Source organism: Monodelphis domestica, chromosome 1, assembly GCF_027887165.1.
Source record: "Monodelphis domestica isolate mMonDom1 chromosome 1, mMonDom1.pri, whole genome shotgun sequence".
In the NCBI taxonomy this organism is placed as follows: Eukaryota; Metazoa; Chordata; class Mammalia; order Didelphimorphia; family Didelphidae; genus Monodelphis; species Monodelphis domestica.
In genome coordinates this window covers 700,449,265-700,465,663 of record NC_077227.1, presented here as the reverse complement: position 1 = coordinate 700,465,663, position 16,399 = coordinate 700,449,265, and the positions used below count along the sequence as shown (strand labels likewise).

General features: G+C 37.7%; 1 protein-coding gene across 1 annotated transcript in view; it reads right to left on the bottom strand.

Annotated features, from left to right (window-relative positions):
* IRF8 (interferon regulatory factor 8) overlaps positions 1–16,399 on the bottom strand; it is a 40,083-nt gene that overhangs the window by 13,984 nt on the left and 9,700 nt on the right. The window contains exons 2-4 of the mRNA XM_001365740.3: positions 14,816–14,990; positions 7,810–7,993; positions 2,655–2,743 (exon numbers count right to left, since the gene is read on the bottom strand). Coding sequence (XP_001365777.1) covers positions 2,655–2,743; positions 7,810–7,993; positions 14,816–14,989 — 447 coding nt within the window. The 5' untranslated portion in view covers position 14,990. The remainder of the gene's footprint in view (positions 1–2,654; positions 2,744–7,809; positions 7,994–14,815; positions 14,991–16,399) is intronic.

Genomic DNA, 16,399 nt, shown 5'->3' with positions numbered 1-16,399 from the left:
ATCAGTTCAGTTTAGAGCAGGCCAAGTTTAAAATATTTCCAAGGGGGTTTCTATCCTGACATCACAAATTATTCATTTTGAAGGAATCAATTAGTTAATTCCATTCAAAAAATGGATTTCCCCATAAAAGTTCATTCAATTTCACAAACATTTATTTAAAGCACGTACTGTACTCCAGGTGTCCAAGCTCTCCAAGCACTGGAGAGACAAGGACAAAGACGAAAAAAATACGTATTTCTTTGGGGAGTTCCTGTCCCTCTGGGAAGATACAATATGTAAATAGATGAGCAAATGCACAAGAACTTAAAGAGAAGGACAACACCAAGAGGCACCAGGAGAGCTTCCAGACAGTATGTGGTGCCTGAACTTTGAAGATTCCAAAAAGATGAATTCTTAATCCTAAAGATTACAAGAAGGCTCACCAAGAGATGAGGAAAGAATGCATTCTGATCACGAGGGCAAACCCGCACAAAGGCATGGCAACAGGAGACGGAATGTTGAGTTGGGAGATAGAATTAGCAAAGGGGACCTGCCTTTTCTAACTATTAATGCTCTCCCTTCCAAACTACTCCACATGTATACGTACACATTTATTTATGTACATTGACATACGTATTAATTAACTTTATGCTATACAGACTTTTCTAAGTCCTTGTTATCTTCCCCCACTCAATTGTGAGCTTATTTCAAATAAGGAAGGTTTCACTCTTTTATTTGAATCCCCATGGCCTGTGACAGTATCTGGAACACAGGAAGCCCTTGGTTGATTAAAATAAATTAGATCCTTGGGTACCTGTCCAACAAATATAGCCCAAGTCCCAAGAATATGAAGTTGGGAAGTCATTCAGACCAACAAACACCTCAACAGGTACAACATCCCCTTCCATGCAGATGGGAGAATCTGAATGATGAGGAACTCATCACTTTGGTGGCAGCCAGCTTTACGTTGGGACAGCTCTAAATGTCAGGCAGCTAGGTAGTGCTCAGAGTCTCCTTTCATTCGTTTCTAGCTTCTTGGCTGTGCTTTGGCAGATTGAGACTGGTAGAAATCTATCCTTCAGATAGGCCTTGTATTAGTACAGTAGGACTCTGCTTCATGCAACCAGTACATTCTAAGACCCTTTAAGTAAATTGAAAATCAAGCATAATAGAGAGCCCCGTTATTTGATAAGTATTTCTTATACAAATAAACCCAGGCACTTTGTGACTTTTCTAAGGCTTATTATATATATGTATATATATATATATATATATATATAATATATAACATATAAGCTCTAGGCATCATTACTCTTGTATTTTGGGGTCATCATCCATAACTAAATAGCATTAATGAAGCAAAGAGAAGCTCTGCTAGGACACAGACAGGATTTATTACAACCAAGGACTTTGGACAAAAGCTGACATGGGAGTTAATGTTTGGCATAAAACGATGTAAAATGAGTCACCTTAATGCTCTCAGGTCAAGAATGAACATGATTGGGAGATCAAGACCAAGCTGCTTGGGAAAACGACATGAATTTAACATATAATTCATTTTTTATTTTTTGCAATTTTCCCCTTTCTTTTTTTCTTCATAACCCCTTATTTTCTGTCTTAGAATTGATCCTAAGTATTGATTCCAAGGCAGAAAAGCTGTAAGTGCTAGGCAATGGAGGTTAAGTGACTTGCTGAGGGTCACACAGTTGACAATATCATAGGGTACATTTGAACCCAGCTTCTCCCATCTCCAGGTTTGGCTTTCTATCCACTGAGCCATGTAGCTGCCCCGCTTCATTTTTTTCCAATTGTCAATCACGTATAAACAAAATTTGTGTGTATTGAGTTCCCGTAAAATGAGATCCTAATGTACATTGAAAATAATTTACCAATTGTACCATAAGAAACAATGAAAGGCTAATTTCTAAAAAACTTGGAAAGAACTACATGAGATAATGAACAGTAAAATTAGTAGAACCAAAGGAACCTGATATTCAGCTATAGATTTAATATTGGAAGAATAACTTGTGAATGTCATCTCCAGAGAATGAACTGAAAAATGGAAACATGAAAGATATAAACTATATATAAATATTGGCTGGCCAGGTGATGCCTTCCATCATGCAGGAAAAGGATAGGGGAGCTGAGAGACTTACAAACAAATTATATTGTTTTTAAAAGTACTTTAAAAAAAAGAAAATAATGCACTAAGTTCCATGTCAAATGAGTTGCCAATGCCAACAACATTGACAATTACTGATAAATTAATTTTAGTCATAAAATTAGTTTTATGACTTATTTTAATGTTTTTCATGAATGAATCACCCAAGAATAATCTAATATCAAAGTGTTTCAGGATGACAATAAGCCATAGTATCGTGAGAATGCCACAAGATCTGAGAATGTGGAGCTAAAAGGAACCATAGATGTCATCTCATCCAATCCCCTAATTTCACTGATAAAGAATTGGCATTATAGGAGATTGTATATGAAGTAGTTTGCAAATCTTAAGACACCATACAAATGTCAGCATTTACTGCCTGATCCAGTACAATCAAGCACCCAATAATCAACTTAATAGAGTTAGAGGCACCATCTTTGCAAAGCAATGGAATCCAGACTCCAGGGAATCCCAAAAGAGAAGGGACTTCTCAGTGAACAAGACTATCCCTTACCTCTTTCATCAGATCATCTATTTCAGATCGACTACAATTCATGTCCGTGACTTCGTTCATGGCACTGCTGTTTGCCATACCCATTTTGCCTAAAAACAGAAAGAAAAAAAAACACAGAAAAAAGCATTAGAAACAAAGCTTGAGAGCCATAAACTCTGTCAAGATGATGCCTAATGAGAAGACTTCTAAGAAGCAAATGCAGAATAAAGCAGGAAGAACCAAAAGAACAATTTCCTCGGTGACTACAGTGTAAATAAAGTCAGCATTTAGAGATCAGACAACTCTGGTCAAACACAGTGGTCAGTATCTGCCAAAGTTAAAGGACACTCATATTCCTCCTTTCAATGAACAATCAACAAATGAACTGTTTTCTGCCAAAGTTCTTTATAGATGGGATGCAGATGACGGAGAGGATTGTAGGAAAATGGTGGAGTAGACCATGATCTCCAAACTCCCCCACACTCCCCAACAAGCAATTAAAAAATTAATTAAGCTGACCATATACCACTCTATCCCAGGCTACAACTTCAAAAAGGAATGAAGGAGGAAGTTACACAATGTGGAGCACAGTTGCTGAGACATAAAGGCCCTGTTGGCTAGGGCCAGTTCCAAGAGAATGGGATCCCTGGTTGTCATTCCAGGAAGGAGGCAAGCTGGTGCTCACTGACAGCTTGATACCACAGGGAATGGTGCTATCAGCTTGCTACTGGAGAAAGGGATAGAGGGGAAGCCTGGAGCAACTAAGCTCAATCACAGATTGGGTTATGAGCCAGAAAGTACAAGAACTGGCCCTGAATGATAGACATTGGAAGAACTAACTAAGGTGTAGGAAATTACAAACTCACAAAAACTAGAAATTTGGGCATCATCTCCCCCTTGGGAACAGGGCCCCCTCAGTCCTGGCATAAAGCTAACTATTAAGCTTACTGACCACTAAATTCTTTTTTAAAACAATTTTAAAAAGAGTAACCAGGGTACTTAACAGGAGGATTTGTTTGGGTATTCATTAGACAGTGTCTGTTAAATCAAGACAAATTATAGCAATATTTTATTAAATAAAGAAATGTATTTTGAGACCCTTGACACTAAACTTGCTTGAATTGTAAGAGGAAAAAATACTCTCAAAAAAAAATAGTCTGTCGGTCGATTTGGGAAAGAAACAGTAATTCAGCTATGATTCTAAAAGTTGACAAACGACGTCAAAAGCAGAAATTTTTGGTCTTCAGCAACAGTAGTCATTCACATTTATATAGTTGCTTTAAGACTTACAAAGTGCTTTACTTGAGGGGTTGTGTGGTATAATTTGGTACCTGTTGATTTCTATTAAAATTCTTAGTTCTGACACATAAATTATATGAAAAAATAGCTTTACTAGACCCCAGGTTCCTCATCCATAAAACTGGGATAATATTTCCCCCATATCCTTCATAAGGATGCTGTAAAGAAAATATGTTATGAACCTTAAAGTGCTGTAGGAATGTGAGTTATTATCAGTAGCAAGCCTACAATACAGGAAAATGTAAGTATCAGGGAGTATGGAGGTGAGGAAAGATTTCATTAGTTTGGAGAATGACCAATTAGGAAGCTTCCTGCCCTTATTATATAAGCATCCCATCTGAAACTTAGATGAGCCTTAGAAAATTGTCTAGAGTGCTAAGAAGTGAAGAAAGTACCATATCAGGTTAGAAATAAGGAAACTGAGAGGCTAAGAGAGGTAAACAAAAAAATAACACCCTGTCACAAAGTTAACTGTCAAATTCCAAACTAGAAGCTAGGTCTCCAGAAAACTCTGAGCCCAGGACTCCTTCCATACAACAGTGCCCTCCATATTGCCAAATTGTTAATTAACAATGCAATTTGTTTTGCCTTGGTCTTTATATGGTCGTTCTAGAAATTTAATTATAAGAACTGTGCAACAGGAAAAAAAATCAAACAAGTATTACATTTACAAACTAAGCATCTTGAAGATATGCAACAATCATCTGTCAACTGTAAAGTCTAGAAATTTAAAAAACCAAATTAACAGGAATTCTCTTTTCAGGCTTTTTGAACATACGTGCACACGCAATGCATAAAGACTCACTTATGCAGAAAATTAGACCTAACTTGCTAGCAACAGCTCCTCAAAGGGCCCACATGACTGGAGATTTTTTTAGTACAACCCGTAATGCAATTCACTGCATTTCTTCACCTCAATCTCTCTAATGTTTCCTCAGCCAGATTGTCAGAAGGCATAGCAATATGTCATAAAGGATCAAGTAGGCTTGGAATCTCTTCTCTTCAAACCCTGAGGCTAATCCTTGCTAACTGTGTGACCCTGTGATGGGCTTTTAACCACTCTGTGCTTTGGGCAACACTCTAAGACATATGTCCTTAAGGGATAGATTATTGGCAGAGGAAATGATGGGTCCCAGATGAACCGATACACCAGTACCAAATGAGTGGTTAATAGCCAAAAAAAAAAAAGGATTGATACAAGTTCCAAAGGAAGGATCCAAAGTTATTGTCTAGTTCACTCTCTTGTTTTACAGAGTAAAAAAACAAGCTCTAGAGAATCTAAGGATTTGTTCATGGTTAAAAAGCTATTAGTAATAAAGTCAGATTTGCACCTAAGCCCTCTGACACTGACTCCATTGTTCCTTCCACTACACTATATTGCTAAATTGAGATTCTTTTATTTCTAAATTTTAATTTAAATTTCTAAAATAAATGGATTATTTGCTTATTTAATTTAAATTTCTAAAATAAATGGATTATTTGCTTATTTAATTTAAATTTCTAAAGTAAATGGATTATTTGCTAAAAATCAATTATTTGGGGATAGCTAATTGGCTCAGAAAAGTGAAAGTCATGCCTAGAAATGGCTGGGTTCACTTCCTAGCTGGGTGACCCTGGGCAAGTCACTTAACCGCAATTGCCTAGCATTTACTACTCTTCTGCTTTGGAACCAATAAACAGTATTGATTCTCAGATGGAACATAAGGGTTTTTTTTTTTTAAGTAAAGTTGTCAATTGGATAAAATAAAATATATAAAATTGAAAAGGAAACCAGTTAGGCTGATATACAGTCTGTCAATAAGCAGATTTATCAAAAATTACTTACAAGGGACTATGGAGAAGTTCTGGAGTTAGTTCAACATTTATAAGCAAGAATTTCAGCCTAAATTTTGTTTTAATAACTTGTTCTTTGGATAGCATCAAAGAAATCCTCCCCACGAGATTCTCTGATCCCTCCCATCACTTTTTTCCACAAGTCTGAAATTCTGGGAAGTTTACTTAAGCAAGGGCAAGGCTTGCAAAATGCTTGAGCAGGGAAGAAAGTTTGGTTGTTTGGACAATATTCAAATGATTCATTTCCTTACCCCAGATAACCTAAATCTGCCTTCTTTTTTTATAAGCAGGGTACTTTTTTACATTTCCGGAGCCATGCTGTTTATACAGCCACTCTGTAGACATTTGCAAGCCTCAGAAAGGCAGAATGATGCCCCCCCCCATTAAAAATAGTTTGTGTTTCTATAGCCTCTTACTGCTTACAAAGTGATTTCCTCATAACAACCCTGTGAAATAGGAAGCATAAGTCTACAGTGTCCCTATTTGATAGACCAGGAAACTGGTGGCTAAGAGGTCAAATGATTTGGTTAAGGTTGTGCTATTAGTAAGAAATGACTTCAGCCCAGAATATAAATCCAGGGATTTTTTGACTATTGTCATGTCTTTTTGGAGCTGGAAGAGTCCTTAGAGAGCATTTAGTTCAGAAGGACTTAACCTTTTTTAAGTCAGAGATCTGGTAAGCCTCTGGACCCCTTCTCAGAAGCATGATTTTTAAATACATAAAAATAAAATGCCCACGATTACAAGGGAAGTCAGTTAAATTAAAATTCTGTTATTGAAATGTTTTTAAAAAACAAGGTCATGGACACCAGATTAAGAATCTCTGGTCTAATTTTGTTTGTTTGTTTGTTTGTTTGTTTGTTTGTTTTAACATGGGGAAACTGAGCTTCAAAGATGCTAAATGATTTTCCCAAGATCATACTAGAAATAGCAAAGTTAGAATTCTAACCCAGATCCTCTGATTCCTGAACCAGTGGTCATTCTGCTAAATACTTGGAGTCAAAAAGGCAGTTTCACAAAGTTGTTCAGAAGTTCTTGCAAGTGGATGCCATTAGGACTGCTCCTTAGAGTTTAGAGACAGTAGAGTCTGTCATGCCAGGAGAGATCCATGGTATTGTTCCTCCTCAACCAAGTCATCACTGATTACTGCACATGAATAAAAGGCCTAGGTCTAGACCCAGAACTCACAAGCTGTCTTAAATGTATTTTTTAACCCTAACTTTCTGTCATATAATCAATTCTAAGACAGAAGAGCAGCAAGAGATAGCCAATCAGGTTTAAGTGACTTGTCCAGGGTCACAAAGATAGAAAGTATCTGAAGTCAGATTTGAACCCAGGTCCTCCTAACTCTACTCTATCCACTGTGCTAGCTGCCCCTCTAAATATATGTATATATATATATTTTTTTTTAATCTATTTCCTATAGGCAAAATTGGCGATGAGTCTCTGGGAGAATATTTCCAGTCTATTATGCCATATTGAATCATCCTGAAGAGTAATTTCCTTTTGTTAAATGTTTTACTCCATTCTCAAATTTTTAATAGAATTTTAGAACTAGAAAGCCCTTAGGGATCATCTGTCTGGTCCAGTCACCCCCCAAGCAATTAGAATCTACCAACAGATTGCAAAGTCTTATTACAAAGATGGCCAAGCTGATTGTGATGGCCACACAGCTCTTTCTACCACATTCCATTCTTCGCAATTTTCCAGATTCCCCCTGGGATCAAGAAATAGCTTCTTCTAGTTCAAATCTAACCCCTAACCCTTACTAGTTGTGTGACTGTGGGCAAATCATTTTACTTTTATCTATCTCAGTTTCTTCATCTATATAAAAGGGTTAACAATAGCAGCTACCCCCTAGGGATCCTGAAGGATCAAAAGAGAAGACTTATGTAAAGCACTTTGCAAACCTCAATGGGCTACACAAATGTTAGGTAGCATCATCATCCTCATCGTTATTAATGGGAGCAGTAAAACAATTGGAGCAAAAAAAAAAAACAATAAAACTGGCTTTTGAATGCTTTCATGCCAGAAGGATAGTTACATTTTTGCTCTTCTTCGGGAACAATGCGGTAAACTTTGTATGGCTCAGAAATGTCCAGTTGGGATCGGTCGGTCACCTCCTCAAAATCTGGGCTCTTGTTCAATGCGCAGCGTAACCTTGTCTTCCAAGTGGCTGGTTCAGCCTTGTCCCCTTCTTTAAACTTTCCTTTAAAAACTGCCCAGGCCTAAAAGAAAAAGAAAAAGGCATTCAGTACACTGCCCAATCATGAGAAAATCCAAGAGTGGCTGCAATGAAAACACCAACTCAACATGCTCCAATGTGCGGGTGGAAATCTTGGCCAGCTCTCTCTCCTACCATTTTACTCAAGGAAACTAAAGCCCATGGAGGCAGGGGGAGTGACTTTGCCAATGTCCCAGATCTGCTAATGACAGAGCTAGCACTAGGAACCCAGGTTTCCTGGCTCCCAGGCTAAGGTTCTTTCTATTACATCAAAACTTTCCTCTGTAATTGAACCAGAAAGGGTCTAAGATGATCTAGTCACACAATCATCATGGATCTAAAGCTGGAAGTGATCTCAGAGGTCATCTAGTCTCCTCTCATTTTACATTTAAGGAAATTGAGTCCTAGAAGACTAGAATCCTACTGAGAGCTGGAAGAGACTTCAGAGTCCATTTAATCAGACCCTTTCATTTTACAAATAGAGAAACTGAGAGCTCAGGAATTTAGAATCTGATTTAGAGCTGGAAAAGACTTCAGAATCCATCTGGTCAAACCCCTTCTTTTTACAAATGGAGAAACTGAGGGCTTAAGAACTTCAAGTCATAAATTTAGATGTGAAAGAGGTCTTAAAGACCAAATCCAACCCCTTCATTCTAAAAATGAGGAAACTGCATCCCTTAGATGAAGGGACTTGCTCAGAGACATACAGCTAATAAGTATCTGAAGCAGAATTTAAACTAAGGTCTTTCTGACTCCAAATCTAGCTCTTTTATCCACTACTTCCATGATACCTTGTCCAAAGTCACCCAGGCAAGAAAGCATCCAAGGTGGAACTTTTTAAGATCCTCTCATCTAAAACCCATGAACTTCTCACTACTGTACATCAAAACTGGCTTCATTTAACAGTCAGAAAGGCTGAAAGAGTCATTAACACCACAGCCTTGAAGTCCTGGGTTCAAATCTGTCCTCAGATACTTCCTCACTGTGTGACCCTGGGCAAGTCACTTGACCCCCCTTTCCTAACTCTTTACCTTCTATTATAGAGTTGCTGTTAGGAAAGAGGGTAAGGGTTTTTTGGTTTTTTGGTTTTATTTTTTAGAAATAAAGACTCTCCCTCTACTAAAAGGCCTAATTCCCTTGAGCTTAAGGAGTAGAAAGAGGAAGTTACTGGGGTTCATGAGAGTTTTTTTTAACCTTTTTCAATTTTTAAAAAAATCAGACCCTCTCTACAATTTAGCATTGTAAGGGGCTTTATGCAAATAACTTTAATTTTAGTCATCTGATCCCTACTATTTTTAACCAAAAGGTGTTTTGCACTTACAGCTTTCCACACCACCACCCCCAGGCTCTATTTTTAAAAAAACAATGAATTTTTTCCTCTCTTCTCTTGCTTTTGGGAAGCCTCTATTTTTTTACCTCCCCCAATCTCCAGATTAGGATGGCCATGAACCAAAAAATATCCCACAGTAGAGACAAAAGGCAGCTGAAGTGTGAACAGGGGGATTTTGTTTTAAGCAGTTTACTTGACATTTTCTATGCCTTCATAATCACAACATAAACAGACAGAAGGCAAGCCTGTGAGAAAAGAGTTCCTTTTTGTTTGGAGGACAGAGCCAACTGGCTGCTGGTCCATGTCCACGACTCAAGATCTTTGCCCTTTACTACGCTTCTCATCACTTTGTGGAAACCAAACCTCCATGTTTGTCTAGATTTTTTTACTTTTCATCTAGAGAATTTGACAGTACGGCCACCATTTCTAAAAGTGATCCTAGATGGAGGCAGCTAGGTGACTCAGTGGATTGAGAGTCAGGTCTGGGAAAGGGAAGTCATGGGTTCAAATATGACCTCAGGCACTTCCTAGCTGTGTAACCCTGGGCAAGTCACTTGACCTCCATTGCCTGGCCCTTCCTGCTTTCTATTTAGAACCAAGACACTGCATTGATTCTAAGATGGAAGGTAAGGGTTTAAAAAAGTGATCCTGGTGCCAGGAGGAACTCTTGAGACCCTCTAAGTCCCATCCCCTCGCTTTTCTGAGTTGAAAACAGAACTAGAGAAGCAAAGTCACCTGTCCTAGCATGGTCACATAGCTAGGCAGTCCATGGAGTCTGGGACAGGCCAGAACTGTTTCTCAATTACCCTCTGTACTAGTTTCCCTTCTGACATACAACTGTGTTCTCAGTAGTGCTGGCATCATTTAATAAACAGATACAAAAAGGAAATTTAATGTTAAAGGCCAGCATTCTCTCCTCTGATTACCCTCTGAGTTCTGGCTTTGAAGGCACCACTGTTTAGTGGGAAAAGCAACAGATGTAACATCAGGGAACTTGAATTCAACTACTGAGTCTATCACTAACCAATAATAAAAACAACTAATAGCATTTACACAGCACTCAAAGGTTTCCAAAGAATTTTGGCTCCAAATTCTATATTCCTTCATCTCCATAGGCTTTAGTTTTCCCATCTGTAAAATGAGGCAATTTTTATCCTCACAATAACCCTGGGAGGTAAAACTTCCTTTTATCCCTATTTTACAGATGTTGAAACTGAGGCAGATAGGCTAGTCCAGGATCACACAACTAGTATGTGAGACTACATCGGAACTCAGATCTTCCTGACTCTGAATCCAGAGTTCTATTCACTGTAGCTCTATGAAGTTACTTTCCCTCTCTGGGCCTCAGTTTCCCCATCTGTAAAATGATAGGGTAAGATCAGATCATAGACTTAGAGCTGGAAAAGATCTCAGGGGCCATCTAGTCCAAATACCTCATTATAAAATAAACGATAGGGAAACCAAGGCTTAGGGAGTTTCATGAACTGGTCTAAGGTAGTACAAATTAGAGGAGACAGTAGAAACCAGGTCTTCCAACTGTAGGACCATAATGATGTCTACACATTTAGGGGGGGAAGGGAATTTCAAGATCACCTAGTTCAATCTCCTCATTTTACAGATGGAAAAACTAAAGCCTATGTGGATGAGGGAATATAGAATTTGGAGCTAAAAGACAGCAATGATCTCTCTCCTCTCTGGTCCTCAGTATGATCAGCTGTAAAACTAAAACAATAATACTTAAACTCCCTCCATCAGAGGGTTATCCTGAAGGTCTAACCAAGCTCCAAGGGGACATCATTCCATGATGTCATTGGACCTCTTCAGAAACAAAGGGAAAACAACCCTAGAACCCTGAGAGTTCAGTGAAATAATATGTGAAATATACTTTTCTAAATTCATTCAAGACATTCATTCATTCATTCAACATCTACAAATGCTCAGCAATAGGAGAGTTCAAAAGCATAAATAGGATGCATTCATGGAGATTGCAATCTAGTAGGGCTCAGTCATTATTAGCATTTATTTTATTATAACATTGACATTATATTATAATATTAACATGTTATTTTTCTATTTTTATATCATATTATTTATCACATTTATTAACATTTATCTTAGGAGATCTCTATACTGGACTACCAGAGGTTTTGTCTCTGTGGAGCCAAGTATATGATGGTGGGAAAGCGAGAAATGCTGAGGTCATGAATGTCATTCTTAGCTAGCATGTCAGGAGCAACATGGAAGAGAAGACCCAGGTTCAAATCTCAGCTTGTCTAAAAGACTCCTGTTTAAATATGTTCATCCACTCTCTGGACTTTAGTTTGTCCATCTGTTAAATGGCTTTCTAAATACCCTTTCCAGCTCTAAAACCAGTGATTCTTGATCAGCTGGGGTTTTGATTGGCATCATTTAACTTGGTTGTTAGATCTCAGCTCAGCCCAGTAAAGAACTACATCATGATTCAACTGGCAGAAATCCCAACCACCATACAAAAGAGAACAATCAGTGCCACCATTGAGAACAGGGAAATGGCTACTGCTTTATAATCCATAATATGCCATATCATTTAAATGATTTTGTCTTCTGTATTATAATCTATAGTAATGTAATAACCACCATTACATATATAATATACAATATGTCTATCATCTATCAACCTTAACTTTTTTTATTCTAATATCAAGGGGGCAGCTGAGTGGCTCAATGGATTGGGAGTCAACTTAGAGATGGGAGGTCCTGGGTTCAAATTTGACCTCAGACACTTCCCAGTTAGGTGACCTTGAGCAAGTCACTTAACCCCCATTGCTTAGCCCTCACTGTTCTTCTGCCTTAGAATCGATACTATGTATTTTTTTTTCCAAATTAATGGATTTGTTTTCATCTTAACAACCATTTAGCTGAAGTTCAAAACAGACCTAACACATGGACATGGATAGGATTTAAATAACAAAAAAGTGAACTATATACATAAATAAAGTAAAAGTCTGATTTTTTTTACATAATCAGACTATTTATATTTTACAGTTCTGGAAAGCTATATTGCTACACTAAGCAAATAACTACAACTAAACATTACCTTTTCCATTTAGATTTACAATGAAATAATACAATAACATTTGTGATTGACAGAGTAAAATTGGGCAGGTACAGTTTTTCAAGAAGAGTAGTATGTATTGATTCTAAGATAGAAGGTAAGGATTTTTTAAAAAGCCTGGATCACTGATCCCTTAAAATCAACACAAACTGGAGAAATGCTGATTAAATAGAGGAGGGGTATCAAAATTACTTTCACACCAGTCTGCTGCCAAAAAAGGTCTAGGACACACAAAAGAGGCTAAGATCCCTTGTATTGGAGGAATCTGATGTGGCGACAATGTACGTAGAAACGTGAGAATTAGGAGAACTGCCTGGATTCTTTACCCACTTCACTTCCATTTGGCATGTGCTCTGAACACAAGTCATTTAAATTCTCTGTGCCCCATTTTCCCCATCTGGCTTCAAGAGGTTATGTTATAGTATTAGTCTTGTTCCTTTGTCCTGTGGTTCAAGGAACCCTCCAACATATCTCTTAATCTGCAATGCAGTCGTCAGGGAATGTGGTATGGATCACAGGATGGCAATGGCAGAGACCAGGGAAATCATGGAGCCCATGGGAGTCTAAGTTACCAAAGGAATGATGTGGCTGGGGGGAGCACAACAGAGTCAGAGGTCCTGGCTTCCTAATCTGACTCTGTCCCTTCCTACCTACATAGGTAGAGGTAGAGTCAATGGGGACAGAAATACTCACACTCCTTGCCTCCCAGGCTAGCAATGAGAGTAGCAATTTAGAAACCTTTACATATTATATAAAAGGGATATAAATGCTATATAAAATACTATAATAAACATTTAAAGTGATTTTCAATTTTATTATGCTGACAAAGTAGTAAAAGCACACAGATCCACCCTACATGTTTCTATTAATCATTATTCAGTGTAACAGAGGATGGCACTTGCTGTCAGATGAACTGGATTCAAGTTTCAGAACTATTGTTTTTAAAGCTCATGAAGCCTTAAGAATATGACTTAACCTCCATGAGACTCAATGTCTTTGTCTATAGAATGGGAATATTTGTAGTAACTATTTCCTGGAGTAGTTGTGAAATAAATATAATGTCATGTAAGAAAATCATCTAATGAATGCTAAAGCACTAAATAAATATGGATGGACATTATTGATTTTTTAAAAAAGAAATCTTAACCAACAACTTAAATCTCAAGATCTTATGAATCAGAGAATGCAATCTATTTCAAGAACTTTGAATAATAGGTTCCGTTAAGTACAAGGACCCATGTCTCATTCATCTTTGGTATCTGAGACTGAACCTAATACAAGACCAATATTGTCCTTTTCTCCCCCAAGAAATGATTTTTATTTATGTAGGAATCTCCTGGGTGAGTAAATTCCTTCTGCCAATGCAGACTCATGGCTACTCCACAAGTTAATAAGTTATCTGGAGCACCGAGAGATTAAATGACTAGCCGAGGGTCATCCATCCAATATCTGTCAGAAACCAGATTAGAGACCCTGCTCTGACATCAATCATCTAACACTAAGCCAGGCAGATAGATGGCTCAGTAGCTACAATATGGGTCTCAAGTCAGGAAAACTTGAGCTCCAATCCAGTCTTGGACATTTTCTAGCTTTGTGATGTGTGGCAAGTCACTTGACCACCATCTTTATCAGTTTCCTTAGTTGTCAAATAGTGACAAAAATCGCACCTTACTCCCAGGGTTGTTGTGAGGTTTAAATGAGTAATGTTTACAAAGCGCCTTACATAAGCTCTTTCTAAATGCTAGTGAAATTATTATTGAGTCACATTGCTTTTCTTACACTTAGTAGGTGCTTTAATGTATGTCTGTTGAAGGAATGACTCAGTGAAGAAACCAAAAGTTTAGAATTTGACTGGCATTTTTAGCTAGCACTGAAATAATTCCAATGTATAGTATAGGATTTTAGGTTAGGAATCAAGAAATATTTCTCGGTGGTTTTTTGTTATTGTTGTTTTTGTTAACCTAACTTCAAGGGCATGAGTAACTGGGAAAGAAGCAAATTGTTCACAGAACAGGAGCAAAGGATAGCAAATGGATGTATGAAATATGAAAAGAGCCAAAGGAAGACTTCTAGCATGTCGGATGGGTTCTCTATGAAGATTTTGGGGATATATACAAAAAAGCATCACCTGAGAGGGAAAAACAAGAATGGATCTCAATGTGCACTTGTAGAGAGACATGAAATGTTAGATCCTTGGTCTCAAAATATATGCCACAGACACACTAGGAAATGTGAAGTACATGGGAGAAAATATTATTTCTGAGTTTCTGGATTCTGTTTAAAGCAACTTAAAAATCAAGGATTTGCAGAAAGTTAATCATTAAAGATTTTAACCTGCCCACTAAATTGAGAAGTAATCACAGTTCAGGAAGACTTCTTAGGAAAGAAACATCTCGCCATACCTTGAAAATGGAAGCATCAACCTCCTGATTATAATCTTGCTTGCCAGCATGTTTCCAAGGGATCCGAAACATGCTTTTCTCCTCATTTTCCCAGATGAGCCCAGGATACATATTACTGTCAATCTGTTCAATCAGCCATTGCCGGAGTCGCCTGCCACTATTTCTGTCACACATCCTGAAGGAAAGAAATCAAAGGTCAAGTGTTGTTCCATCAGTCTCCCCTCCCATCTATTCCATCTAACAATCCAGAAATGCCATATCAGAAAATGGGGACTAGAAGCATATAAGCTCCCTTCGTCAAAGAACAAGTCACTAGAGGAGGAAGACGGTTGCCATCTCTATGATAGCAAATGCTTCAATAACAAGAAATCTCATTTTTAAATGCCTATATTATAGATGACATGAAGCCAAACATCCAACTGTAAGGATGTTCTCTTGAATTTTTAAGGAAAAAAATTATTTTTAGGCTTTTTTTCAGTTTTAAGGTTTACAGACCTGAGTTCAAATATGACCCCAGACACTTACTAGCTCTGTGTCCCTTGAACCTGTTTGCCTTAGATTTCTCATCTATAAAATGGGCTAGAGAAGGAAATATCAAACTACTCTAGTGTCTTTGCCAAGAAAGCCCTATGAAGAGTATGGCATGACTGAAAAACAACTCATGAACAACAAAGTCTGTATTTTATACACAGAAATTGTGACATTGTGGTATGATCAAAAGTAAATGACTCTGGTACTAATAGCAATGCAATGATCCAGAGCAATTCTGTGGGACTTATGAGAAAAAATGCTATCCACAGCTAGAGAAAGAACTGTGGGAGTAGAAATTCAGAAGAAAACATGTGATTTATCACTTGTTTATATGGGTATGTGATTTGGGGTTTGGGTTTTAAAGGATTACTCTTTTACAAAAATGAATAATATGGAAATGGGTTCAAGTGATTATGTGTGTGTGTGTGTGTGTGTGTGTGTATAACCCATTGGAATTGCTTGTCCACTCCTGGAGAGGGGAAGGATGAGGGGAGGGAAGGAACATGAATTATGTAACCATGGGAAATTTTTTTTAATTTTTAATATTTTTTGAATAATGACATACTTAACATCTTTAATTGGCTTTGAAAAACAACATATTAGTTGAAACATTACAAGGGGAGTCAATTCCACTTGAAAAATAACAACAGTCACTAATTCATATTTATATAATGGTATGATATTCACAAAGTGCTTTCCTAACAGCAACCCTGCTAGGTAGGTAGTGTATTAATATTCCTATTTTATACCTGAACAACTGAGGCTCAGAGAGATGACATGATTTGCCTTGATACACAAAGCCACTAAGTCATGATTTATGGGATAAAAAGGATTCAGAGCAGCAAAGGACCTTGGAGATCATCTCATCTGACCTCAGAGGAGTGAAATGGGTTACCCAAGATCACACAGGTAGTAAAGAGCAGCAGAGTTAATCAAGCAATCATTCCACTATCTTTGAGCCTAGGTCCTTCCTGACTTCCAAGTCTGGTGCTCTTTGCACAATATAAATTGTATGTGGGAGTGACAAAGAGGGGGCTCCTTGGTCATTCCTGT